At 44.2% G+C, this 27,834-nt stretch overlaps 1 protein-coding gene across 2 annotated transcripts; it reads right to left on the bottom strand.

Annotated features, from left to right (window-relative positions):
- Positions 1-3,103: 3,103 nt before the first annotated feature.
- On the bottom strand, positions 3,104-14,407 carry LOC142796496 (uncharacterized). 2 transcript variants are annotated; one of them, XM_075887269.1, is made up of 5 exons: positions 14,149-14,407; positions 9,107-9,161; positions 6,859-6,947; positions 3,534-3,693; positions 3,104-3,436 (listed from the first exon to the last, which is right to left on the bottom strand). In XM_075887269.1, exons 1-5 carry the CDS (start codon positions 14,293-14,295, stop codon positions 3,174-3,176), a joined length of 714 nt encoding a protein of 237 aa, XP_075743384.1. In that variant the 5' UTR covers positions 14,296-14,407; the 3' UTR covers positions 3,104-3,173. The 2 variants fall into 2 exon arrangements, with proteins under 2 accessions (XP_075743384.1, XP_075743385.1); XM_075887270.1 differs by having other exon boundaries at positions 9,107-9,169; positions 14,149-14,282.
- Between the last annotated feature and the right edge of the window lie 13,427 nt (positions 14,408-27,834).

Below are 27,834 nucleotides of genomic sequence, written 5' to 3'. Positions count from 1 at the left end.
GCCGTTAGAAAGTTCCAGATGTAATTATACGTCCACTCACCTAAACCTAATTGTTACTGACAAGATTCAGTATGGCTTGGTGGGTGATATTATCAAATGCCTTTTCTAGATACGGCCCGAGAATGGCTCGAGTTGATTTGCTAGGGTCATCTATGATCTGGTGTTTCAATTGTAGCATGACGTCTTGTGCACAGAAATTTTACCGAAATCATATCATTGTACATGGTAGTACGTTGTTGCCCTCTAGGCAGTTAGTCAATCGGTTCAGTAAGGCGTGTTCTATTACCTTACCCAGGCAGGGAGTTAACGAAATAGGTCTTAGGTTTTCAAGCTGACAGCGTTTGCCAGGCTTGGGTATAAGCACGACGTGCGCCGTTTTCCATCGCCGCGGTATGTGGCCCTGTCTCCAGCGTTCATTAATAGATTCTGTTAATTTGCCGACGGAAGTATCGTCTAGGTTTCACAGTGTTTTGTTCGTAACGTCGTCAGGGCCTGGTGCCGACGTAGGATTGAGTTTGTGTAGAACTGCTCGTATCTCGGCCTCGTTGAATTTCTCATCAAAATCAGGCTTCGGCACTCATACGTAATCGGCGTGAGTACATGGTGGTGCCTGGGATATGTATTTAAGCGCGATCTCTTTGAGAAAGTCTTTTTATGTGCCTTTATCGGCATGCAGAATTTTGTTCATATTTCGTTTGTGTACCGTTTTTGTGGCTTCTGGGTTTAGGAGGTGTCGAAATAAATTCCACGTTTTGCCTAGGCTCAGTTGGTTGTCCATGGTGGTACAAGTTTCTTCCCATTGTTGAAAACAAAGCTGTTGTGCATATTGTTCGATTTACTTGTTAAGTGTGGCTATCTTTTTTCTTAATGTTCTGTTATGTTTCTGCGTTTTCCAGTGTTCTTGTAGCCCTTGTTTGGCTTCCCACATGTGTCTACTGTCCAGAATTTCAAGCCTAGCTTCCGGTGGGACTATTTTTGTTGCCTTTTAAATAACTTTCTTCAAACTAGCTGTCCATTGGTCAATGTTTGTAATGTTTTCTGTGATGCCCTCTCGTATATTTCTGAATTTAACCCAGTCAACCAGCCTAAGCTGTTTGCCCGTGTGTTGGGCGGGCCCCCTAATAAGCTGGATTTCAATGATGGAATGATCGCTTCGAAAGTCTTGCTCGACTTTCTGCGCGATGGCTGTGTATTCAGCCATCGCGCAGATTGCGTGTTCCTTATAAAAGTAAGGTTGGGCGTGGTATCACCACAGAGACTATTTTATTGCCTAGTGGGCATTGTGGGGTCAGTGATGAGTGTTAGGCTTTCCTGCTGCGAGTAGAGCCAGAGATTCCTGCCCTTGGGGTGGACGTGTCTATAACCCCATGTACAATGGGAGGCATTAAAGTCCCCTCTAGTTACTACAACTTGCTCGCCCGCTATGGTAAGCGTGCACTTAAAGAGAGTTCAAAATCTGTGCCGTGTGAATTTCGGGTTACTGTACACGTTTAGGATGAACACACTGTCCCCTGCTTTTCTTGTGGGTATGATTTCAATTAGTATAGTTTCTATATCGGTAACCTGTGTGCTGTGTTGCGCTGCCGTGTGGTCCCTCCGCACTATCAGTGCTCTCCTTCATACTGGTTACACTATCCTGTGTTATAATCATTGCGTCATTGCACTGCACCATGCCTGTTCTGTAGTTGGGAATTTCTTCCCTTAATTTTTGTTCTCCTCCCTGATGACAGCAATTATCTGATTGTTTTGCAGAATCATTTGTTTAAGTTGTGCTAACTCTGCCTCGAGTTTCGAGACTTTCTGGTCAAAAGCAGCCTCCTCCTCCGCGCGCGTTGCCTCGACCCTGTCTGACCAGTTCACCTTGAACGATGTAACGGCGCCGAGGTTTTGAAGTTCCTTGGCTTTTGACGGGGAGCGTGACTTTGACCTGGCGCAATCCGTGGACCTGGAACAATTCCTGGACCTGGAATGGTTCCTGGACCTGGAGTGGTTCCTGGACCTGGAGTGGTTTCTGGACCTTGAGCGGCTCTTCCTCTCATGCGGCAAACTGGGGAAGGACTCCGATATGTTGTCCCTCGCTGCGTTGGCTTGAGATGGCCTGTCTTGTGCGGTGAAAGACGCGTTCTCTTCTTCTTGTCTGGCTCTTTCCCAGCAGCGGTTCCGCACTGGGAATGGTGTGTCATCTTGCTTTGCAGGTTTGGTCTGCTGTGGGGTGTTCTTCGTCGCACAGCTGGCACCTGCCCAGGCAGCACGCCGCCGTTGGACCAATCTAGGACCAACATCGGCTAACATCGGCACCGACGTCGGAAGTGCAACTTCTTCCAATGTCGGGCCGACGTTCAAGCCAATGATGGGCCGACGTTTTGCCGATGTTTTAGCCAGTATGCAACCAACATTGGGCCGACGAAGGCCCATCGTATTGCCGACAAAGCTGCCAATGTTCGGCCAACATTGGGCCATATTTCAGCCAATCACATGCCGTTTTTACCCCGATGTTTGCTGCACGACGAATATTGGCTACGGATGTACGACCGACATTGGACCAATCTAGGGCCACACTGCAGCCAATCAAATGCCGTTATTACACCGATGTTTCCTGCACGACGAATATTGGCTACTGATTGGCTTGCCATTATGTAACCATTATTAGTAGGGAATTTTTCTTACCGGAAGATTTAAACAATATGCCTCGATGACCCGCTCTTGTAGCTTTGCAGCCCTGTATACTTGGGGCAACAGAAAATTGAATGCTGAGAACTGAAAGCAGTTACTCAATCTATTTCATCTTTTATACCTCATTCCCTTTGCTAACACTAGAAGTGTAGTTTATTTTTTTACCAATTTATCTTTTGCAATAGCGAGTGCTTTATTTGGTACTAATATTTGGTACAGCAGATCGAAAAAAGTCGTTAGGAAGTAAATGTTGAAAGCGTATGTCCCCCACTTGCAATCCCCACATATGTCCCCCACATGGTAATCGAGAATATTCATAGTTTAGAGCATTTTTTTGTAACTAAAACATGGTGATGGTGCTTCCGAATCAGCATAAGCTAGCCGAACAGTGCACCACCGACAGTCTGCAAACTATTTATTTTTCGTTTTTTTTATTTATTTGGTACAACAAAAAATGTATACATTGAAAAATATATATACACAACTAAAAAAGGCCCGCTCTACTGCAGGTCAGGTTGCGTTGGGGGCACAGTGACAGTGGTGCTGTCAAGGCCCTGGCTGCTGTGGCTGGACAGGAAGCCAGCTGCCGCGAGCAGCCGGTAATCTGCACTCTGAGAGTGGGGATCATCGGGCTGCTCCACAACAAATGCTTCTCTGAAGCGCCGCTTCCTGCCCCCACAGCGATCACCAGACCCTGGCAGCCACCTCTTAATAAAGTTGAGGGCCTCCGCCTGGTCGCACCCTGCTTTTTGGCAGATGACATCTGCATACAAGAACAGAAATATCATAGTACACATGAAGCACTGCAGTACAGAGAATACACAAGGGTACACACACATAAAACAATGAACAAGTCTAACCTGTCACTAATCTACAGAGCCTCAGGTACACAAAGGCCCTTTTCCCTTTTCTGCCATAAAGGCTGTACAGCACTTGCACGTCATGTGCCAATAGAGCCTTCATGGCATTCACACCAATTTCTCGGAGGCCACATCCTCCAATCTGCAGGAGGTGCTTGTGCTGTAAAAAAATGCAAGAAGCATAGATGGGGTAAACGCAACAGCACATCGAAATGTTTTCATGATAAAAATCTGCAAGAAGAGGACACTGAAAACAACAACTTGAATTTTTGGGCATCACAACATTTCATTGTTTTTTACGCTAACTTCAACTCACTTGACCTAAAATGGTTTCCACATCAGCCCTCTCACACTCAGTGTGAGAACCTTTCAGAGTCCTTCTCTGAATGCAGTTTCGCTGTGAAATCAAATACAACACTGTTATAACCCCTAATAAATATTGATTCTAGCTATGAAATAGTATAATTACTTTGTACAGTGCTCAAATTCCAATACACATTTCTTCGAGGTTACAATGTCTTTGCCTGAATGTTGACCAGGAGTAGCTTCTACAGGTGAAAAACGATAAAATATGTGGAATTCAAAACGAAGCTTGGACATGTTTTCAATCAATGCATTGTAAGCAGAGCACAACAAGATAAATGAACATGATCAAGGCGTACTAAGAGGCAATCTTAGAGCGACCAAATCTTGGTCATAGATGAAACTGATAGAAAAATAAAGGTTGCACTAGATGGTCGCACCATTTGCTGTTTATATTTTTCTGTGATAGCCAACAAAGAGGCATGTCGCTATAGAAATCTCATCACAGTAAACAAAGGTGCATTTTTCTTCACACTGCTAAATTGGGTGCATGTTAGATTTTTAAAAAAGTAAGAAATCGGCTAACACAAGGCAGGGTGAACTGTAGCTCAAAGTAGAGAGAGTCGCAGCAGACACGAAATAGGGTGATAAATGAACAAAATTACTGAACATCTGTTTTAAGCAGGCTATTGCTAGTCACTGCCCATCAAACACACGATGCCGCCTACATCGTCTGCTAGCTTAGGACAGTTCACTCGGACTTCACAGACTATAGTAAATACAGTCGAATCTCATTAATTCCAACACACTTAATTCGAACTGATGCTTTGGTCCTATCAAAGCTATACCGCGCTCCGAAAATGCTCTCAGCACCCCGCCCAATCCTGCGGTGGCACTTCAGACACCTCATCGCTGTGCTTGAAGAAAATGAAGAAAGGAAAGAAAAGACTGCGGTGAAATGTTTGCCAAATGCCAATCTGCGACATTCCTGTGGCCCGCTTCGGCTTTTTCGGTCCCTGCCACGTAGAGACCCTTCTCCTCTTAACACTGCGCATGAAGAGAAAGAGGGGAAAAAAAACTGTCGCAGAGAGTTGGCTCTCTCATGCCGATTTGCAACGCGCCGGTGTCACGCTTCCCTGTTTTTCGTTCCTGCTATGTAGAGACTCTTCTCCTTTCAACACCGCGCATGAAGAGAGAAAAAAAAAAAGCTGCCGCGGAGTGTTTCTCTCTCGAATGCCGATCTGCTTTTCTCCAGGTGGAGACGCTCCTCCATTCTTATCATGTGCTGGCCACGCTCTGGCTGCAGCGCAGATGGTAACAGTGGAAACACAGTTGTCTTCGAAGAGTGTCAGCAGTGGACATTGCCGCGCGCAACTTCTTTTGCCAGGAGAATACTGAAGCCGAAGTACAAATGCTTTGCAAACTGTACGCAAAACTTGTTGACTCGTTGCAAGGCCAACGTGTACAGACATGTATTGACTACTTTAATTAATGACGGATGTCCTGTAATTTGTGAATAAAACTTCTCCATGCACATGCATCACTGCATGGTGAGCCCTCCGCTCGTTTACCGTATTTACTCTATTCTACCGCGCCCTCGATTGTAACGCGCGCCCGGTTTCCACGACCAGAAAAAAAAAAAAAAAAAACTAAGACATTGGTTGCGACGCGCAACCTTTTTTCTCGCTGGCTCGCTTAATCACACCACTCGCGAAAACGACTCTTTTTGAGAGCGTCTTCCGTTTAAATATGAAGTGCGGGGGAAGCTTATGCCTATCTGACGTGCAACAGAGCATTGCTGTCACTCTAGTTTTACCGTGGCCCGATGGCAGTACACAAACTTGCTTCGCCCCCTTCTCCTAGACGGTTGTGGTGCCAGGCATGTCGAAGTAAAGAGGCGTGTGATCGGCATTCCCGATTTGCCCAAGCAGGTAGCCGTTGTTGTGCCGCAAGTTTAGGAGGAACCTCTGAAGACTCTGAAGCTTTTCTTCGTACTCCTCCGGCAACTTCCGGCATATGCCCGTTCACCTTCGGAGGGAAAAGCCTTTTCTCTTCATAAAGTTCTTTAGCCAGCACCTGCTCGCTTTAAAATGACTCTGCATTAGCTCTTTTTCTAAGGCTAACTGCATAGCCTGCACTTGGAGCAGTTCTGTCGTCACGGGCCGCTGTGCCGCTCACTGCTTAATCACATACTCGCCGAGCAGCTCTTCAATTTGTGGAAACCGACCCTGCTGTGGTCCATTGAAGCCTTTGCGTGAATCTTTGCTGTCGACAATATTCTGCTTTTGTTTCCGCCAGTCCCGCACGCACGTTTCGGGAACTCCGAATGACCGCGATGCGGCCCGATTTATGTCCGTTCCGGCACACGCGACGACTTTTCTTTTAGAAGCAGCATTGTGGTGCACTCGTCGAGTTTTTGGAGTCTGCCCTACCATGCCGTCGATGCTAATGTACTACAAGATGACGAACTCCTCAGCACACGTATGAAGTGCCGCGCATGAGAAACACATAGGCAGAAATGACCGACGCGCCATGCCGACGCACGTAGGGGGCGGCCATTTTGTAAGTGGCGATGGCAATAGAATGACCATATTCATTTTTTTTTTTCGTACTCGATTCTAATGCACATGCGATTTATGAACTCTCTTAACCAGAAAAAAGGTGCGTGTTAGATTCAAGTATTTACGGTAACTTTCATTATTTTGAACTTCTTTTAATTTGAACAAACTTTCTGGCCTCTTTGAGTACGAAGTATTCATATTCGACTGTAGTACAGTGGCTCATGAGATAACCTGACTAGTTTGTTTCCCGACACACAGTATCTTAAAGCAGTACTAAATTTCTGCATGTTACATAGGCATATTAAAAATCAAGAAATATACACCAAAGCCGCAGCCACAGCTTTACTCTGCACAGCTGCCTCTGCTGCCTCCACTTCTCCAATTGTACCAGCAGGCAGCCGGGGAAGGTCAGAGGGGCGCTGTGCTGGCTGGGCGTGCTGAGGCACAGACAAGAGCCGTACCTCGTGCTTCAGCTGTCGCACCTCCTGCAGAACCTCTCTTTGTTGCTGCCGGATGCCAAGTTGGATCCGCAGGATCCGTAGCAATAGAGCTGAAACATACAAGAGTACATACCATATTTACTCGCGCAATTTGCATCCTCACATAATTTGCTCACCAGTATAATTAGCGAGCCTGCTTTACTACAAGAAACTTTTTGCTCGCATACTTTGCCCTTCCCAACCAGCCCGAGCCACCTTACCAGCACACACACAGACACATTTGACTTCATGATGCTCTGGTCAGGCACATCTCTTGTCGAGCAGGCGAGTGCAGTCTTACACAAAATGGACTGAGTGCAAGGTCCCTTCTTCCATGAACTTTTATGCTTTCCCTAGAATATCGAACTTGAAAACCGAAACCTGTTTATGTGTAGTCCGAAATGCCTAAAGGTTTGCCTCCTATCTTCCCACCTCTTCCACGACAAGAATGTATTCCCGAGACACAGCACAGATGTTGAACGCGTGCAAGGACCTGTCACATCAACTAGATGAGGCAGGTGTTCGCACTCTTTTTTTTCTTTTTTTTTTTCGGTTTCGCCATCTGGCCATTGCGTTTTTACCGTTCCTTGTGATAGGCTACAATAATTATATACGAGGCAGTTTGCTGTTATAAAGCTTACCGAAGAAAACTGAAACCGTGCTACCGCTAAGCACATCAGCGTGGAGTTCTTCGACATGCAATATTCAGTATGGGAGCCAGCAGAAGAGTGCGTTCAATAAGACTTAGCATAGAAGCTTGGGTGTGTTGGTTAGATATCGGAGGGAACACAACGCAATAGAAGACTGGGACAAGGAATGGACACACACACACATGAAGGGCGACACACACAGCACTGTGTTGGCATCGCGCTTCCTTGTCTGCATCTTACTTTACGTTGGGTTCCCGACAATTATTGGAGAGTACTTATGTTCTCTGGTATAACCCTGTCGTGGGAACTGGTTTTTGTGAGCACTGTTCGGAAGAACTTCAAGAAGATGGGGGCATTTGAACAGGCTTAGCAAACAAATGACAATCCGCTTTGAGACAGCTGTGACAGCGCCTGCAACATATATTCCCAGTTGAGCATTTAGGCCAGCGATTCCTACTAGCTTCGCACATGACCGGATTGACAAAAAAAGTACACATTATACGCGAGTATATACCCCATTTCACTCTGTAGCTTTGATGAACCAGGCAGATACACAAATTTATCCAAAACTCCATTGATTCTGTTGCAAAATTATTCAACAAACAAATTGCGATGTTATCCATGTTACTATACGATTGTGGCACTTTACCATTGCACCTTTCCAGGAGGCACACATAGTGCAGCGTTAGTTCACCACTCGCAGTTAATTGTATGCAGTAGGTTGCTCACAGCAACTGACTGCATGCAATGGTGAACATCTTGCATGCTTGCACCGCTGTTTCAGCATGCTGGCTGCTTCCCATACGGCTATCAATTGATGTTCACAAAATTGGGAAGATGAAGAAAGACTACACAGTGCCCTCTGGCCACCCTATACTCCAAACCTCCAGCCAACAAACAAACAAAAGAAACAGAAGTATGCAAATGAATATTATTCCTAATGCAGCTGGAATGGAGTGTAGTTTTCACATATTCTGTGTGTTAAGTCAATATGGAGTGAGTTAACTCCATAAAGTAGCTTTTCTCATAACAGTGTTCACTCTATTGTAACACAAGGAGTGACTTCATAGCATCTAGAAGGAAAAATAGAATCTTCAGTATTTGATAGAAATGTGAGGCTCTACCTTAAAACTACAATAATCTGGAAAAAAAACTCATTACATTCGAAAAAAAAAGGTAGCACAGTTGATCCACTTTACAAGAGACACTGATGTAACAGACAAACGGGGATAAGAGGCACCAGTGTGCAGGCTGACATTTGGCCCATCATGCATCAGGCACTCCGTAGATGCGCCTGTGCAGCCGGGAGCCCTGCAGTCGAGCATGCTGAGCAAGACTGTTGACCACTGTACAATGACACATTGCCACAAAATTTCAAAACTTCGTTTCACAGACTTCTGCAAAAGCTTCTTACACTCTTGCATAATTTTTGCACAAGCTTCTCTCATTCTTGCGTGATTTTCGTCAGAACATATAAGTGTTGGAAGTTGTATGCCCCCAAAAACTTGCACAATACAAATAGCACACATTAAAGTCTATCACTTAATATGTGCATAGTGTAACAATGAAAGGAAACTCACGCATGGTTTGCTCCGAGCCTTCCCCGTGCGGTGCCTCCTTGAGCCTTGGAGAGCACTGTACAGCTAGAGCAAAGTAGCATCAATCCAGTGTTAATGGCAGGTTAACAAGACAACAAAACTAACCCCCATATTCATAAATGCTCCCCAACTCGACTTTCACCCTTCACTTGACAGAGTTGAGCACTGTGCCACTGCTCGTTTGAAAGCGACGCTGCGCTACTCGAGAATCACAGCAGATTATTGCTGACATGCAGCAATTTCCTCTGCTTAGAGACGGCGCTCCCATCAGCCATCTCAAGTGAAGGTGAAGCGTTGAGTGGAGGGACGTTCTAGAATACGGGGGTAAGATTGGTTGCAAGAACACTACAATAGACACACTTAATTTTTACACTTCATCTATATTGTACAGCTACACACATTCTGCATCCTTATAATGCAACATATACATACAGGCTTATAAAGTAAACACTGTAGGCTGCTCAAAAAACACCTACACAAAAAAATTACCCAAAAGTGGCCATGCGCAAAGTACTTTTATTTGAAACTCACAAAACTTTTGCGGTGATGGAGAATAAATAAGACAGGTTACGCTTGGAGGCACATGAGACCTTCGCAGCTTTCATAAAGTACAAAAAACAATATGGTATGTGTGTGTGTATGTACGCATGAAGCTTCAGCCTTTACATACGATTTCTTGAAAGAATCGACTATGAATTTTATGGCACCTGTGTCCTTCAGCGCAATTGAAAGCCTGCTGATCAGTATGTGCAATTGTGGAATAGTTACATGGAAAATGGCGTGAAACACCTAAAATCAAATTTTTCTAGCTAGGAAATATGCAGCTGTGTATACACAACACACGCTGCAAACAGTGGGAGGTGACCACAAGAGTGATTTGAGTGTAAGCGGCAGTATTCCGCATTCATGCACCCCGCCATTTTCAACTGTTGCCCAAAAGCAGCACCACTTCAGCGTGCTACTTTTTTTTTTTTACATCATAAACAGCACGGAATACAGGGAGGATGAAAACAACATATGCAATTAAACTTTGAGCACTATTTATGGTGCGCATGATTGATTGATTGATATGTGGGGTTTAACGTCCCAAAACCACTATATGATTATGATAGACGCCGTAGTGGAGGGGTCCGGAAATTTAGACCACCTGGGGTTCTTTAACGTGCACCTAAATCTGAGCACACGGGCCTACAACATTCCCGCCTCCATCGGAAATGCAGCCGCCGCAGCCGGGATTCGAACCCGCGCCCTGCGGGTCAGCAGCCGAGTACCTTAGCCACTAGACCACCGCGGCGGGGATGGTGCGCATGAAAAAAAAAAAAAAGGCCTTTGTACAACGACGAATTCATAATTTGCCTTCACGGACCTTCTGTTAGGCTGCACCACATACAGATTTTTTGTGGCTTTCAAAAGAGATTTGAAAAAAAAAATAATAACCGTGTTTACTCTCGTCATGAGCGCACTCACTAAGTCACCCTCATTTCAGTCGCCAAATTTTGAATTTTTTTTTTCTTCCACATATTAAACACACACCTTACGTTCATCCGCTGAAGTCCCTTGGGCTCCCCCCCCCCTTGCCGCCTTCGCTCGCTGCCACGTGCCATTTTATTTTTGTTTCTATTTGTTCACAGAACGTCCCCTGTCTTTTTTAATTATCTCTTGTAACATATGTGGCATTATCTTGTTCCCGAGGTGCCACAGGTGCTCTGCTATGTAGATGCACCATTAAACTAGTATTTTTGATCAACTGTGCATTTCTGATGTTTACCTTGCAAGTACGTAAAACTGGCATGCTTCTTGATCTACGATACACATGTGGCTTGTCTCACTTTGAAGGAAAAGTTAGCATACAATGGTGTAAATGCTTAGAATTTGAAATATTGAGGCAGCAGCACACCGGAGATGATCATATGGTAAAGAAACAAGTGCTGCCTTATTACTGGCAAGTTGTCACTTATATGTACAAATAAATTTTGCGAGCTAAAAAAAGTACAAAAGCACAGCGAGGCTATGATGTGGTTCAACCTGTGGATTCGCTTCATTTATCACGCCATATGATGAAGCTTCCTTTGGTAAAACTGCTCAGATAAGAAAAAAAGTTTGCTGTCCAATACAGCAACTATACAAAGTGTGCACGTGCATCTCGCAGCGCCTTTTCGTCACTTCCGAAATGCGCCACCAACATGCCCGGGCACCAACCGAATCTATCGCCTACAACTGCCATGTTGTCTCCTCGTGCTTGCACCCGTTTAGTTTTGCCTCACGATGCAAGTTTGAGAAATTATGAGCTGCTAGTGAGGCAAGTTGATTTAGTAGTCCACGCAGAGGGAGCAGAGCTTAGGGTGTTTCTTCTTTGAAAGTTATAACCTGAAATTGAGAGCGCACATTCCGATTTTCCTAAAAGTACCAGCGTATTTGGCTGGTGCAGATTAACAAAAGCTACTTGAAGAAACTTTGCAATATTTGCATCTTCAGGTGCAACTTCATTACGGGTAAGTGCCATAGCCAAGTATTTATCTGCAAACAGATATAGCTTACCAAGATACTGTACATACAAACTTGTCCGCAGTTAAAATCATGATGGCGAGGAAGGCTGTTAAAATCGTGTTGGCGATCGCGGAGATTTGGTATTGCATTGAAACAAACTATAAAGAATGGGAAACAATATTAGTTCACTTTGAAGTATAGCCGATCGGTTCAAGTTGGGCGTCAGAATTTTTTTTAATTAGTCAATCAATTCTATACACGGTCTCTATCATGTTCAATGACTCCACTGTACATTAGCGTACAACAAAAGCAAAATACAAAGTGAAAAGTGTGTTAAAGCATACGCGAAAAATAAAGTGATGACTGGCATTACCGCGGCACACACCCCGCAAAGTCACTATCTGCCTCGTATAATATTTTCCTCGACTATTTCCACAAATTGCAATCAAAGAGGCTCATGCTCAACATCAGCACTGTTTAAAACACTTTGGGGGAGGGGGGGGGAGGGGGGGGCCTTGCTACTTTGGTGGCGTAGGCCGTGACAATATATTCATAATATTATATCTCTTGTAAACTTGCCTAGCTCTGCACGACTAGTTTTCGATGGGAGCAGCTGCGCTTCGCACATCCACTTTTAAAATTGCGGCTCGAGAGATTTTGAGCTTTCACTTGTTTTTGGGCCAGGCAATTTGTAGTGAAAGCAAGATAATAGGCCCTCATAGGTTGTGGCGGGCAGCCGGTGTACGCCGTGGCTGGTGTATGTGTCGCACATCTTGATTATCTGGTCTTGTATCGAGTGAACGAGCGAGGCCTTCCTAATCCAATGAGCTCGTTAAAGTAAGACAACAAAAAACCACAATGCTTCCGCATCGTTCACAGCAACAGATGACGAGCCCCCAACAAACCGCACTGCAGCACGTGAACTGCCGTAGGTACCCAGGGAGTTACCCGGGCATGGCGGGAGAGGGCGACAACGGCAGAAGTGACATCACAAGAACACTATGTATAAAGGGGACATTTAAAGACTTTTTTCCCATTTTTAAACTTCGTGCACTGTTCTGTCACAATTTATAGCTCAGAATAGTTGTATTTTGAAAAGGGCACTAATTCATAAGCCCATTGGTCCAAGGATGGGTGCATTTAGGGGGCCCATTCTACGTTTTACTTATGCCCTTCAAGAACTTGCTTACAGGGCCAAAGTCCTGTTTCAGAAAGAACACGCTAGTGCGTGGCCAGCAGTCCGTCAAGCATTAGTGCTGGTGAGATTTGGAAATGCAGCGCATGAGCATCCTCATCTGCTACTTCTCTGCTCATGCTCTCGGGGCTTACTTGCGAGGCACGGTCCTTCGCACTTTTGATTTTCACACTGTAAATCAACTGATACCAACTCTGCCTTCCATTATTTAATAAACCAATATTTCATGGTCACGAGGATGAGCTTAAAATGTTTGCTACATCAGACCTGAACAGCATTTTGAGTCATCGAAACTTGCTAGTTGCAGCGAGCATTATGCGAAAAATATGATGTGCTTTACGGTGACAACTTGCAAAACACTGCAGCAACGATTAAAATCATGCATTTTTTGTGCTCACAGGAAATCCCTGAAGCAGGAGGCGCTGGGCTAGATAAATTGTGCAGCTAAAATACGGATGCGCTTTCCAATGCTGTCATGCGTACAGGCGGAGAAATGGCAGACAAAACTGGGCGCACCCTGATTCTATGCGCATGCGTACCATTCACAAGCCTCGCTGCCAGTTAGCACCACATGGCTCACTGTCCATGAGCTCGCTTGTTTCCTGTAACAGTGGACCATACGGTACACCTATTTAAAAACGAGGATAGAATGTATATAATGCAGCATCTTATGAAGCCATGACGATGTGTTGCTGATGAAATCTGGAACTCTAGTTAGTACCCTTATTGTTAACCAGCCGACCGACTAGCAAAAAGATTTGCGACTGAAATGATGGCATCTACACCTGCCCTTAAAGGGACACTGAACAAAGTTTTTGCCGCCGAGATTTTCAGCCAAAGCAAAAGATTGGGCCATGAAATTCATAGACAATAATAATTTCAAGCAGAAACTACGAAAAAATACTGAATTTAATGAGCCTTTTACAAAATGCCGCGTCTAGCTCTTAGACACGGCGTTTTCTAAAAGGTCGCGACATTTATTTTTCAAGTTTTTTTTTGTTATTCAAGACAAATCTACGGTGCATTGTTCACAGAAAACAAAATTGCCTCGGTAAGATTTCTTTGCGAGCAGCTTACTAATTTTAAGGCAGGCGCGTGGATTCGTGAACTGAAGGATGCGAGTGATCAATCTTGCCTGCTAGTGGCTAGGCGACAAAGGCTTTACCTCATGTCCTGGTGTAGCTAAGTCACGCAAATGGAGCAGAAAATGTGCATTATCATTTATTTCACCTAAGTATCACACGTATGTGACTTATTGCCCGTGACAGGTGATCAGGATGAAGTCGACAAGTTGCAAATCTGAACAAGAATTCACTCGAATGAAAAACCAACCTATACTCACGTGCACGGTGAAGTCGAACACGTCGTCCGTCAATGTTGTCGCTGATGCCCGAAGGAAAAGAGAAGAGGACAAGCGACGGGGTCGTCTCTTTCTATAAAGTCGGCGGAACTGCCAGAACGGCCAACACAAAAGGCATCGGGTTGACATTCCTCCATCTGGGCATCAGTCGCTCCACCCAGGCATGCAGCTGCTACTGGTTCTACTACTATCCTCTTCCCGACATTGCAGTGTTGCTGCCATACTCGCGAACCTTTTTAAATTAAAGCACGTAATCATGTATTATCGTGCGCCATACTAAACTTAAGAACAGTGCGCCGGTACATGAGATCACGAAGCGCGGTCCACGCCATCACAAGAGCAATTAGAGAAATGAAACAAAGAAAACAGAAATGTATAAAATATTTTGTCTCAATACGATCTGCAATCCAGTTTCCTGCAGCGGCTTTTGGTTCTGTATGAACGGCCAAGCCAGCGCCAAGCCAAGCTCGCGTCCCTGATCAGCTGTTTGTTTCTATCGAGAATTCAACAGTGAACTGGCAATTTGTTTAGATGATATTGCTAAAGGGCTTGAAATTGAATATTTCTCTACGTACTACTGCTGTACTTTTCCTCTCTGTTTCCTGATCACAGTGATGAGATTGAGGAGGTTACAATTTAGAAAACAGCAAGTGCAGCTCAAGCATTGCTAGTATCGCTGTTTCGGTAATAAAATGTTACAAAGATTTTGCCCCGCGACCTACTTGTCGTGTTCGAGCACCCAGTAGAAATTTACGGTGCCGCGTTTGAAAGAGTTGAATAAAAGTGCAATATTACGAAATTGCAATATCACGAAAGGAAGGCTCTGAAGCAACATCGCATTTTATCAGGCCTACACCTCCCACACCTAGACGAGTAAAACTCGTCGATATTATCTTGCAAAGCTGTGTATAATATTTAAAACACATTCTTTAGCCCACGATGAATTGTTCTCTCGTGTGGATTCTCCATTTGGTACTGTCATGTTAACTTACAAAGGCAACTTTCCATATTTAGTCTCTTTAGATGTTGCAAAAGCTTGACACGTGGTGTGTATGCCATACTGATAATTCTCCTCGTAACCTGGGTCCGCCTCATTAAACAGCGTCGCATTTTATTGTTCGCAATTTTGTTTGTTTTATACTGTAAGCCAGCTGTGTGATTTCATCAATATTCACGAGTGTTCCCTGACTATACAAACACGTGCGTCTTATTTGGTGCGGTGCACGTTTGTATGTAGCAAAAAATGTCATTTCGTCAGCGTGTGTCTGCATACACTACATGGCTACAGTACACTGCATGCAGTACAGTACGTGTACTGCATGCAGTACACGTACTGCATGCCCTGCAGTACGTGTACATAATTAATGCAGTAAGGACTGCAATGCATAGCCTTGCATGGGACATATATTCCATGCACCCTCAGAGAAATGTTTGTTATGAGCCTACTGTTTATCATTACATTTTTTTTTTCGTTAAAGTTTCATCTCCATATAAAGCAGCTGTATACAGGCACGAGCTTCAGCAGCTTCCTCGTTGTTCCATTTTAAATAAAAACACCAAGCCTACCCGAATCAATGATCTGTTTGCTATCATTACTGTTATGTGTTCTACGATGTACACAAGAACAGTAGTATACAAAAAATAGGGAGGAAATTGAATGCCCTGCCTGCATGGCTGCGCCGCTTCACAAGATCAGGCGCTGTGCTGTGAAGCTTCCTACCGGCCTGCAGAAATTCAAGGGAGCGTACGATAGCGTGGTTCAAGAGGACTTGTGGGGAATACTAGACACACTGGGTGTAAAAGATGGAGTCACTAATCGTTTAAAGGAAATCTATAAAACTAAGAAGGTAGTTAAAAAGTGAGAAAAACAGGTATCCAAGCCCACAGTGGTGAAACGTGGACTTAGGCAGGCATGCCCACTGTCACCCTTCTTATTCATGATGTACCTACAAGGATTAGAGGCCAAATTAGAGGCAAGGGGACTTGGCTTCAACCTCTCTTTAGTCAAACAAGGAAAACTCATTGATCAGGCACTACCAGCATTAATCTACGCAGATGATATAGTGCTAATGGCCGACAACAAGGAAGATTTGCAGAGGTTGATGGACATCTGCCGTAATGAGGGAGATAGGTTAGATTTTAGATTCAGTTAGGAAAAATCAGTAGTCATGATTTTTAATGATGACAAAGGTAGTGAGCTTAGAATACAGGAAGTCACGCTAGAGATAACAGATAAATACAAATAACTGGGCGTATGGATAAGCAATGGGACCGAGTACCTGAGGGAACACGAAATATGCGTGACGACTAAAGATAACAGTAATGCAGCAGTGATGAAAAATAGGGCACTGTGGAATTACAATAGGTATAATGTTGTGAGAGGAATATGGAAAGGGGTCATGGTTCCTGGGCTGACGTTCGGCAACGCGGTCTTGTGCATGAGATCAGAAGTTCAAGCAAGATTAGAAATTAAGCAACGTGGAATAGGTAGGCTTGCTTCAGGAGCTCACGGGAATACACCAAATCAGGGAGTACAAGGTGATATGGGACGGACATCATTTGAGGGCAGGGAAGCTAGCAGCAAGATAAAATTTGAGAAGCGATTGAGAGAAATGGGGGAAGAGCGTTGGGCTAGGAAGGTTTTCAGCTACTTGTACATGAAGAATGTCGATACAAAATGGAGGAAGCGAACCAGGAAGTTGACTGGTAAATACTTAGAAAACAGCAGGTGGCCAAACCAGAAAGAACTATCGGTTAAAAAGGAACTGCAGGAAACGGAGACTGACATGTGGAAAATTGGCATGATTAAGAAGTCCGCACTAGAGATCTATCGAACTTTTAAGCAGGAAATTGCCAAAGAAAGAATCTATGATAATACTCAGGGTAGTTCTCTACTGTTTGAGGCCAGGACGGGAGTATTGCGAACCAAGACATATCGGGCCAAATATGAAGAGGTAGACACAATATGCGGTGCGTGCGAAGAGAAAGAAAAAACTGCCGACTTGACAATGCTCTGTAAAGAGCTTCACCTTATAGTTCAAGATGATGGCGCAGAGTTTTTCAAAGCACTGGTGTTTAGGGACAGGGAGGGCAAAATAGACTTTAAGCGGGTAGACTTAACTAGAAGGAGGTTATCTGATTGGTGCCTAAAGTCAAGGCACGATTGAAAATTAAACCCTTCACTTCAAAGTACCCGTCCAACTTTACTATTTAAAGGGGAAAAAAAATCTAGTGGTTAGTTCACTAAGCATTACGGCTAGGTGACGTTAGCCGCCGCCCGATCTAAAGGGTACAGCCACATCCATCCATCTATCCAGCCAAGAATATGCTCTCTAGCTTGTTGCTCCAGGCCTAGTCAGGTAGATTTTCTGGCCTCACCGTTGAATTGTTCGCTCGGGTTGTGGCTTGCAAACATTGCGGTTTTGGGCTTCGTATCATCTTGTTCCGTCATCATGTCCTCCAAGTGGAGGACATGTCGCAGTGTGAGGAGGGAGTACGACAAGGCGCTGATAGAATGAGCTATCAGTCTTACCAGGCAGGCGGTTGAGAGCGCACCGAGGCAGCTGACGCACACCAGCACTATCCGCTTCCTGTATAATACAGGCTAGGGAATTATAGAAACACAGAGCAGAAATCAACTCTTGTGCCTCTCTCATGCACTCACAAGGCAGAACCTGCTTCGAACACTGAGGACCGAGCTAAGCAACACCATGCGTGATGATAAATCATGGTCTCCTATTGCAGTAATGGTTAAGGCACGCATGCAACTTAAACCATTGTCACGCAAGATGAATTCACACCATCGAAGTGAACTCAAGGCACGTGCTGATTATTATGTACGGAACTAGCGCTAAATTCATGCAGACGTTTAGTTAACGCTGCAGTAGGCCTAGTTGAAGGAATGGCCACAGCTACTGCTGTGATGGAGAACGGGCTCATTAACATCTTCATGTAGAATAAAACGGCTTACCCCGAAATGGCTGGGAGTGTCACGCTATCCCTAGCAGTGGCACATGCGGTTGCATATTTAACGATTACAGAAATGGCGTACCGATTTCCAAAGCACCTATATACTTCCGTCAAGGCGTAGCAACAAACACTTTATCGCACATTTCAGGAAACATTCCATTTCTCCCAATCTGGTGGCTAGGCATGACTACGCCCAAGAATAAGCATGTTATTATGTATGTCGGAGGTATTTTCATCTGATCCCTGAAAAATTATTTCCCTAAACCCATGGAAAAAAAAGAAAATGGAATTCGCATCTGTCATCACATTGCACCCCATCACAGGAATGGGATCAGATTGGCCTGGCACTCAATACTCCCTTACGCTTAATCAGAGCTCGGTCTGGCACCAGCTCCAGACAAAACCATTTATAATCTCCTGTCTGGCACATCTGTTTTACTCTGCTCTCTCTCAACCAGAGTGCACCATGTACCTGTGGTTCACCCCTGGTGGATCTTTTTCACTGTTTGTGAATTGCACACAAAGCCCTTACTGGTAGATCCTATTCCCAATTCTTCACTATTCTCACGGGAGGCCACTCTTTGGGCAGCTTACATCACGACATGTGCGTGCCATGATGTCAGTGCCGTCTTTTTCAGAGTCGGCGCCGTCTTTTCTTTTTCTTTTGCTCCTTCTTTGTCCTGTGTTTCTGGTGTTGCGCTGCAAACAAGTGAAGATGTTAAAGAACACCAGATGTTCAAAATTTGCTTCTCATTATTATATCGTGGTTTTGGGAATTAAAACCCCAGATATATTGAAAGAAGATGCATGAAAAGGGAAGGATGATATTGGAAACTGGCAAAAAAGGGATGACAGACTTCTTAAGCTATGCTGCCATTGAGATTTTCAGCTGTTCACGCAATTCTCACACGTGGCTTTGATGCAGCTATGCACATATCACACAAGCATGCTGACTGTACAGTTAGTATAACTGCAATTTTCATGTACCCAGCCTTCATGTACCCTCTATGACATTTCAGAACATCTGAGTCAGTGTTAGCATCAAGTTATGTTCTTCATGCTGGGGAACCAGTGTGATGAGTTACCATTTCTACAGAATGAAGCCCTGTCTACCTGGAACAAGCTGCAAGATATATAACTAAACGGCCCTTTTCAGGGCCAGTCAATCTCTGTCTGGCTTGGATGCACCAACTGATTCCTTTTATCATCAACCCTCAATAAAACTAGCAAATGTTTGTGCATGTGCAAGCAGTGTCATTCAATATCTTAGGAAATGCTTGTGAAGCAATTTCAAGGAGAATCGTTTTTCTGATCTCATAGTGAGGCATTAGGAACACCTTAGTCACATCAAATGCCATTATTCAATGAGAGGAACAAGAGAAATATTTCACTGGGAACTATGAAGTAAACAAAAAAACAAATGTTTTCAGATACTGCGAGATCATTTCATAAAAAAGCTCAGAAGTTGCTATGTGTGGCCACATTTAATCTGTGCAAGCATCGTGTGGTTACAAAATTCTGTACCAAACATAGGTTCAGCTTTCTGGAATAGACCGCGCTGCACAAGCTAGCTCAGTGCATGCACTTCTGTACCCTGCCAGAGAATATTTTTACCACCAGTATGTTGTAACGTGAAGTGAAATGGTGATTGCATACTAGGGCGCGTCCTGCAGGACCCCAATAAAGTTGTTTCACTTGATCAGTTGGTGTGCTCTAAGCAGAACATTTGCAAGAAAAATCGTATAGTTTGGAGGAGGACTTAAGCAAGGAAAGGTGTAGATAAAACACTGGATTCACTGGCATTATCCTCACCAAGTATAACATTGTTTTTCTGGTGAAGCTTTGTGTCTGAACAGCGAGCAGGATAAGCTGGTAAAAACATGCAAAATGGGAAGTCTAGCACAGCAATCTGTGCAGTACTGCTCATTTCATGGAGCATTAATTTCACAGGCTTTGCTCATTGTTAGCGTTAAGCCTATATTATGTCCACTGCAGGGTGGAAGCCCAATCAATGTTCCCTGTCCTGTATGAGCCAATTTCATATTATGGCTGATAATTTCTCGATCTCATTGGAACTAATCACCTGCCACCCTCTGCTACATTTCATGTGTCCTAATATAAATTAATTTACATTACTGACCTGTCATCCATCTTTTTTTCTCATTCCCAACTAATGCATTCATTTTTGATAAACTCTGCTTTCTTCCCATGTCTTAATATTATGCTAGCCTTTTTTCATTTTTCTGAAACATTATCTTTGCTCAGAAGCTAGAAGTTATCAGAAAGAACATAACGACATTCTACCTCCCGAGCATATGGCATCATCAATACAAAAATGTAATGAAAGTGAGAAAACATCCTATCTGTATAAGAGGCCCTAAAATACTGCAGGAGGCAACAAATAAACTGGTATTTGTATAAAGGCAGTGACAAAAACTTTGACTACTGTCACTTATTCTGATTCTTGGGACATCTTTTTTAGTACATCATAACACATAATTACACATTTACTCAATTTACACAGAGAAATTGCCACCACGTGCATTGAGGCCACCCTTCAGAAGTCATGTGAGCACAAGGATGAGGTAAGCCCTAAAAACCAGATTAAAAGACTAAAGGATGCTGGATATCCCAACAGCACCATCACACCCGTGTGCTAAACCCTCCTGCAGAAAGTCAAGTTAAACAAAACAGGACCAAAATAAAAACAGAATGACCAAAGATCTTTGCATGCTATACCGTACGTACATAAGGTGTTTCACAATATAAAGAAAATAGCGAGCCGATATGATTTTATCTTGTTATTTGCCATCCCTTGCAAGTTTTCAAAAGTGTGTGTACTAAAAAGCAACAGGAATCGCCATTACTTCACCATTCGTCACAGGAATAGGTATACTGAATGCCAATATAATGTTGTGTATGAGATACTATTGACACGTGGAAACGTAAACATAAGACAAACTGGGCAATGCCCCAATGTTTGAGCAAGACAGCATGCTTAAAATGTTAAGAATGGCTATGGTAGTCGCATGGCCATACACTGTAAAGAATGTAAGTGCAGTTCTATGTTTCATAAAACACTGTTTTTGAAAAAAGCAAGAACAAGAAATGAAAGAGAGACTGTGAAAGCATTTTCTTGTCAGGAAGGCCATGGATCAGTGCATCAGTATACCTTCACTCATCCATTCGGAGAGAGAGCATTCTTTTCTCAGTTAAGATTATATTATCATGGTCTCACATGTGTCGTTGTGCTTGAGCACTGTTCTTGTACTCTGTAAAAAAGTGGGCGTAGTACCTTCAATAAAATTTAGTTGGCAGTCAGCGCTCTTTCCTGTCCTTTTTGTCTCTTCCTGAACTTCTCTCACTGTTACTAGAACACAACGACGATGAACCAACTTGCCCAGATTAAGCTATTGTTGACGAAAAGTCAGAGCATGAAAATACTTCAGGGGCTCAGAACCTCCTCACTACCCGTCTAGTTACGGCCCTGGTCTATGTGTTCCGAGAGTGAAGCACTAGTGGAGCTATCTAACTACCTAACGGTGAGGAGGGTTTGTGTATACTCGAGCTTGTTTCATGACATGGCGAGAGGTGGCAGGTTGTTGAAATAATATGCTGTGTGGGAGGTCAAGATTTTGATTGAGAACGCTGAGTATGAGCCAGTGACATTAGGCGTTCAAGACTTTTTGCGATATTCACTCTAGCATAGGACTTTGGTTGGTGGTTGACGTGTGCATTCGATCACATTGTAGTCTTCCATCATAATTTTTTTGCCACTTGGCGTCGACGCTCTTGAGTTGTACCAAAGTAATTAAGCATCCAGGTACAAGTATCTTCTGTCACTGTTTCAATGAAGAGCTGAATATGAGTAATAGCTTCCATCGATACTTCTGGCATTGGTGTATGCACATTTCTTTTGAAGTTCTCTTGCAAAAAAGACATAAAGGTATGTTTTTGTGACTTTTTTGTGTTGGCCAGAACTGCTGGTGTGTCCGAACGGCTCTTCGATTGGTTGTGGTGTTGTCTTGTTCAGGGCCACAGAGCTTTCAGTCTTTTCTTATATTTGCCTTCACAGGAATGCTCTTTGCATGCTTCTTCAGTACTTTGTATTATTCCTAAAGCATTGACTTCCAGATGTTGATTGTGGTGCTTTAATCTAGTGTTCAACTTCACGCTAGCTTCATTTGCACGCAAAGCAAGGACTCAGGAGTACGGTAACTTTTGCTATGGGTTTTCCCTTCTTCAGTCTACTGTATTTTTGCCTGTGTTGTCTAAGCGCTGACAGCCTCGTGCGACAGCTTTTTTTTTTGTGCACTTATTGTGTGCCAATGACTTATTTGCCTCCTCAGCTAAAGTCTTTTTGTATTATAAGAGAAAGCTCTGTCTGTATTGCTTTTGTCATTTGCTGATGGTGTATCTTCAGTATCTTTTCTCAGTGTACACTATACTTGAATGGAAGAGCAGCATGACTACCTTCAGCTGTTAGCAGGCTTTTAGCTGCTGTAATACTGATTGATGCTCCTTTCTCGGGCGTTCTATTTTGGATGGTTGGCATGTCATTGCTTCTTTTAAACTTTAAAACTGCAGGCACGCCTTTTTCTGGTTACACCTGGTATATTTTTCCAGTGGTTATATATATATATATATATATATATATATATATATATATATATATATATATATATATATATATATATATATATATATATATATATATATATATATATATATATATATATATATATATATATATATATATATATATATATTGCTAACTTGAGAAACAAGGCCTCTTTACGTTAGGTGCACATCAGGTGGGAAGAGTACTTCTATTACTTGCCAAGATTGTGGCCCCTTATGGTGGGAATCATAATGCACTGTTGATGTGTCAAATTCACATAGCATAATTCCAAGGCACTCGATCAATATCCAAGGAAGAAAATTATGTTCTTTTGCGTGAGTTTCAGCAACTCATAGTAATTTGTATGTAAATGAATACTTCATCATTCTTGGCTGTCATGTTTTATGGAAGCACATGTGCTTCGTTAATAACAAAAAAAACACGCATGCTCACGCCACTGCAGTGGCGTGAGCGTGCGTGTTTTTTTTTTTGTTATTAACGATTTGCCCTATGCATTCACGTTTCTTCTTTTTTTTGTGTGTCGTACTGCTCGTATCGGGCAGCCTACCGTTTTGGGCACACGTAAAAAAAGTACATAAAAAAGAAGCGTTCCACGCCGAAATTCGCGTTCGCAACGAGCTGGGCACCGACAGGGTGCCCTACGACGCCCACACACTCCGCAACACCTTATCAACCGTTCGCTGCGATGTTGTTGGGAATTCGTGTGGTCGTTGCATGAATATAGCGCGTGCGTGCGCGCGCACGCGCGTCTGTGTGTTAGATGACGGCAACTGCATATGTTGTATGATTCAGTCACCATAACGCAACTGACGACCCCCGCTCTTCCCACACGTCAAGCAGCAGCAAGTGCCGTTAACAGTACTGTGTTAACAGTACTGTTAACAGTACTGCCGTTAACAGTACTGTTTTGCTGTGAACGCAAAACAGATTCGAATAGGTCGCGTAGATAGCTAGCCCGACACATGATACGATAAGATTTGCGTCAGATATTCGACGTCTACATGCACGCGTAAGACAGCGGTATCCGCAGCAGCTTCGTCATACGCACCGCATCGGACGTCACGTCTGACAGAGAAACTTGATCGGTAATTTTTTCTCACTTAAAAAGTCTACCTTGTACAACTTCAACCAACGATTATGCATTTCAACGAGCTGTGCATGGTTTAATTATTGATTGATTGATATGTGGGGTTTAACGTCCCAAAACCACCATATGATTATGAGAGACGCCGTAGTGGAGGGCTCCGGAAATTTCGACCACCTGGGGTTCTTTAACGTGCACCCAAATCTGAGCACACGGGCCTACAACATTTCCGCCTCCATCGGAAATGCAGCCGCCGCAGCCGGGATTCGAACCCGCGACCTGCGGGTCAGCAGCTGAGTACCTTAGCCACTAGACCGCCGCGGCGGGGCATGGTTTAATGACGAAAAGATAGTTCTAATATTGTGCCCGGCACATATATTACTCTCTCTCTAACTTGAAAAATCGGCGCGTGAATTGGGGCCAGAACAGCGCCAAAAAGCAGCACACGCAGAAATTGGCTCATATTCTGATATTATGACATCGTGATGTTGACTTTTCAGCTGACGCTGGCAATAACGTTCAAACGGCGGGCCAATAATGCCGGTCTTATTAGATGGCTCCGCCCATGTTGCCTGCTACTTGTACAACCTGGCCCGATGTGTCCGTTCTAAAAGGCCGGCACAGCCTATATGGGCGGAAAGCTCTGAAAACTGGCCCAATATAACCAATCTAATAGACTGGCACAGCCATCATTGGCGAAATGTTGTTAATGCTGGTCCAACATAGCCGTTCTATTCGGCTGGCAGAACCAATATTGGGGGTACGTTGTCAACGCTGGTCCAACGTCGCCGTTCTATTTGGCTGGCATAGCCAATCTTGGCGGTACGTTGTGAAAACTGGGCCGTTCATGGGCCAGGCAATGCCGATCTATCCCCAATATTGGGCCAACCTTCTGTGCTGCCTGGGTGGCCTTGCATTCGTGGCTTTCGGAAGGATTTGGCAACTTGCAGCCTCTGCAGATTTTGTCTTTAGGATTGTGGCAAACATCCGCCCTATGCCCCAAGTGTCCACAGTGGTAGCACACGTCCAGTTGTTTTCTGTACAACGAACATCGTAGCAATGCCCCGCCGTATTTCACGTAGCTTGGCTCGCGGTAGCCATCGAATAGTACAATCACGCTGGTGGCCTTGCCCAGTCGCTTGACCACGAGTGCAGTTGGGTTCCTGGGGCTTACGACGTTTCAAGTTATATCTCGGGCAGTGTATTCTAGCGGTATTCCCCGGATCACTCTCTTGGAGGTGTTTTCTGGGGCTGCTTCATAAGCGCTGGCTTCGAAATCTTGCGTGCTTATTTTAATACAGGCAATTCACTGGTATCTGTTGGCATGTTCTTCGATGGGAGTGCTGACCTCAACGATGTTTTGTTGGTAGTTAAGGCAAATTGTGTCTTGCTCTCGGACTTTCCTTGGTATATTGGCCGCTTCGTAGACGCTGTTGGCGATGCGGGTGGCACCGTTGTCACTGATGCAAAGTACCCTATGAGGTCGAACAATTATCTCTTAGTCTTCCCTTAGAAGTGGCGGCATTCTGCTACCTCTGGTGATTTGGCTAAGCCGCTGTTCTCTGTTTTTTGTCCTTCTGCACTGTTGAATGCTGCTTGTCTGGTTGCTTTAACATTAGCTCTGTAAATTTTCGCAGTCCCACTGGTCGCCATCCGGTATTATTCTCAAATTATTTTTTTTTTCGAAATGCTTTCTCTCTCCATAGTCACTTCCATCTGGTCAAAAAAATTGGCAGCATATACACAGAGTGAATGATGGAGAGTGGGGCGAAGCATTCATCCGTCTATTCGTTCTTGTTTCCGTCCGTCCATGCGTCCGTCTGTGTGACCGTCCATGTGTCCATCGTCCTGTTCATGCATGCGTCTGTTCATGCGTCCACACGTCCATTTTTGCATCCGTCCCTGCGTTCGTCCACGCATCCGCCCCTGCATCCATCCATGCGTCCATTAGTCTGTGCAGCCATCCGTGCGTCCGTCCATGCATCTGTCTGTGTGTCAGTTTGTCCATCTATTCAACACTCCAAGTACTACCATCTCGCATATTTTCATCATATATTCCCCATATGCACTGCCATTCAGCGGACATTTCAAGGACTAAACGAGAGGTGGCACACGCACACTTTCTTACGCTTTGCGCTTCGTGTCTACTTCCCACCTTTAACCACCTCAAGCTCATGGTGCCCCACCACGGTGGTCTAGTGGCTAAGGTATTCGGCTGCTGACCCGCAGGTCACGGGATCAAATCCCGGCTGTGGCGGCTGCATTTCCGATGGAGGTGGAAATGTTGTAGGCCCGTGTACTCAGATTTGGGTGCCCGTTAAAGAACCCCAGGTGGTCAAAATTTCCGGAGCCCTCCACTACGACGTCTCTCATAATCATATGGTGGTTTTGGGACGTTAAACCCCACAAATCAATCAATCAAGCTCATGGTATATACTAGTTCACTGTATTCATGGCACTGCGGCCCAACGCTCACTAAACCTTTCTAAAACCAAGAAGGTTACACCCAGCGAGTATAACGGGGCAACCCTTTCTTGTCAGATTGTGCTCAATCTATTGGCCAATGGCTGCTAATGGGGAATGAGAGTCAGGAGAATCCAGCTTTTAGTTAACACGCACGCTGCGAATTTTTTATCGTTCAACAACGCACAGAAGAAATCTCCCACCGGCACCACCTTGCAGGTCAAAACTTAAGTCTGGTTACACACTACGAGTACGACTACTACGAGGGACGAACGGGCGCCGCTTTAAAGAGCTCCGCACCCAGAAGTGTCGGTTCTGCAACGAAAGGTAGAAATTTTTTCGCTGTTACCCCAGCGAGTCTATGTGTAGTGTGTTTCGATGAGATAGCTATAATTATCAATAGCTGCGGTGGAGTTACATATTCAGTGCAACAGTCTTCTTAAAAAGACGGTGAATTGTGGTAAATGAGGCAGGTCATATAAGATATTAGAGTGGGTTTCCTGAAACTGATTTGACAACCTGGTATGCCTACCGAAGTGGCCGCGTTAGAGGGGCTCGAAACATTTAGTTAAATTCATAGATAATCTTATTGTACTTCTTGGAGTGCCTAATTACAGCGTCCCTCCACTCAGGGAGATGACACATTTATGTGTTAATATGGAAACGGCGTGGCAAAAAAAAACGATAAAGCTGCAACTGCGCGAACACGATGGTTCTTGGTTTGCTGATAGCTGATCGAGGCAGCGCAATTTCATCATTTATTTGACTCAGCACCGTGAGGGGATGGTGTGACTTAAGCTTAAAGTGTTTTTGTTCTTTTTGGTGTCATGATCAATGAGTGGAATATAGATGTATTTCGAGGGTGGAGTTGGCGAGGAGCAGTCAAGTCATTGCTATAGAAATTTTTCAAGACCAGGACAACAAAGCAGAAACTTTTGAACGAGTGACATGCAATGCACACAATTTTTTTTGACAACTAAATCAATGGGTTCATGCAATGAGATGACCGAGATACCATAAAAAAACAGCTATCTCAAAAGTTTATATAGGGAAGCACTGCACGAAAGTTGGGACTTGCTTCCCACAAAAAGGTACCGTTGTATTCCAGATAGTTGTACTTTACTGAAAAATCCGATGCAACCCACTCGGAACTTCAGATGGCGATTGCTAGTTAGTTGAAGCACATGCGCTTCTGAGTAGATGCTAGTAAAAGCCAGCCGGTAATTGCAGCAAATTGGTCTGCTGTCTTCTCGTTAAAAGAGATTACGCGCTACTTGACGCCAGCTTCAAAGGAAGTGTTCCACACCCGCCGTCATGGTTGCGAGCAGCGCTAACTAACACTTCCGGGGTTCGCATGTACGTAAATACCCCACAAAGTGGGTTGAATGACGACCGCTGCCATGGCTCAAACGGTAAGAGCATCGGGTGCGTGATCCGAAGGTTACAGGCTCGGTCCCGGCAAGCGGCAAGTTGTCTTATCGCCCACATTTACATCACAATTAATGCAATA

This window comes from Rhipicephalus microplus, chromosome 2 (assembly GCF_043290135.1).
Source record: "Rhipicephalus microplus isolate Deutch F79 chromosome 2, USDA_Rmic, whole genome shotgun sequence".
In the NCBI taxonomy this organism is placed as follows: domain Eukaryota; kingdom Metazoa; phylum Arthropoda; class Arachnida; order Ixodida; family Ixodidae; genus Rhipicephalus; species Rhipicephalus microplus.
This window is presented reverse-complemented; position numbering and strand designations above follow the sequence as displayed.

Excerpts from the sequence above, each read along its gene's own strand:
- LOC142796496 (XM_075887269.1), bottom strand. The coding sequence starts at position 14,295 with ATGTCAACCCGATGCCTTTTGTGTTGGCCGTTCTGGCAGTTCCGCCGA. Across the intron at positions 9,162-14,148 it reads TGTTCGACTTCACCGTGCAC|TGCTCTCCAAGGCTCAAGGA; the intron begins GTGAGTATAGGT and ends CTAGCTGTACAG. Across the intron at positions 3,694-6,858 it reads TGCGACAGCTGAAGCACGAG|CACAAGCACCTCCTGCAGAT; the intron begins GTACGGCTCTTG and ends ATTTTTTTACAG.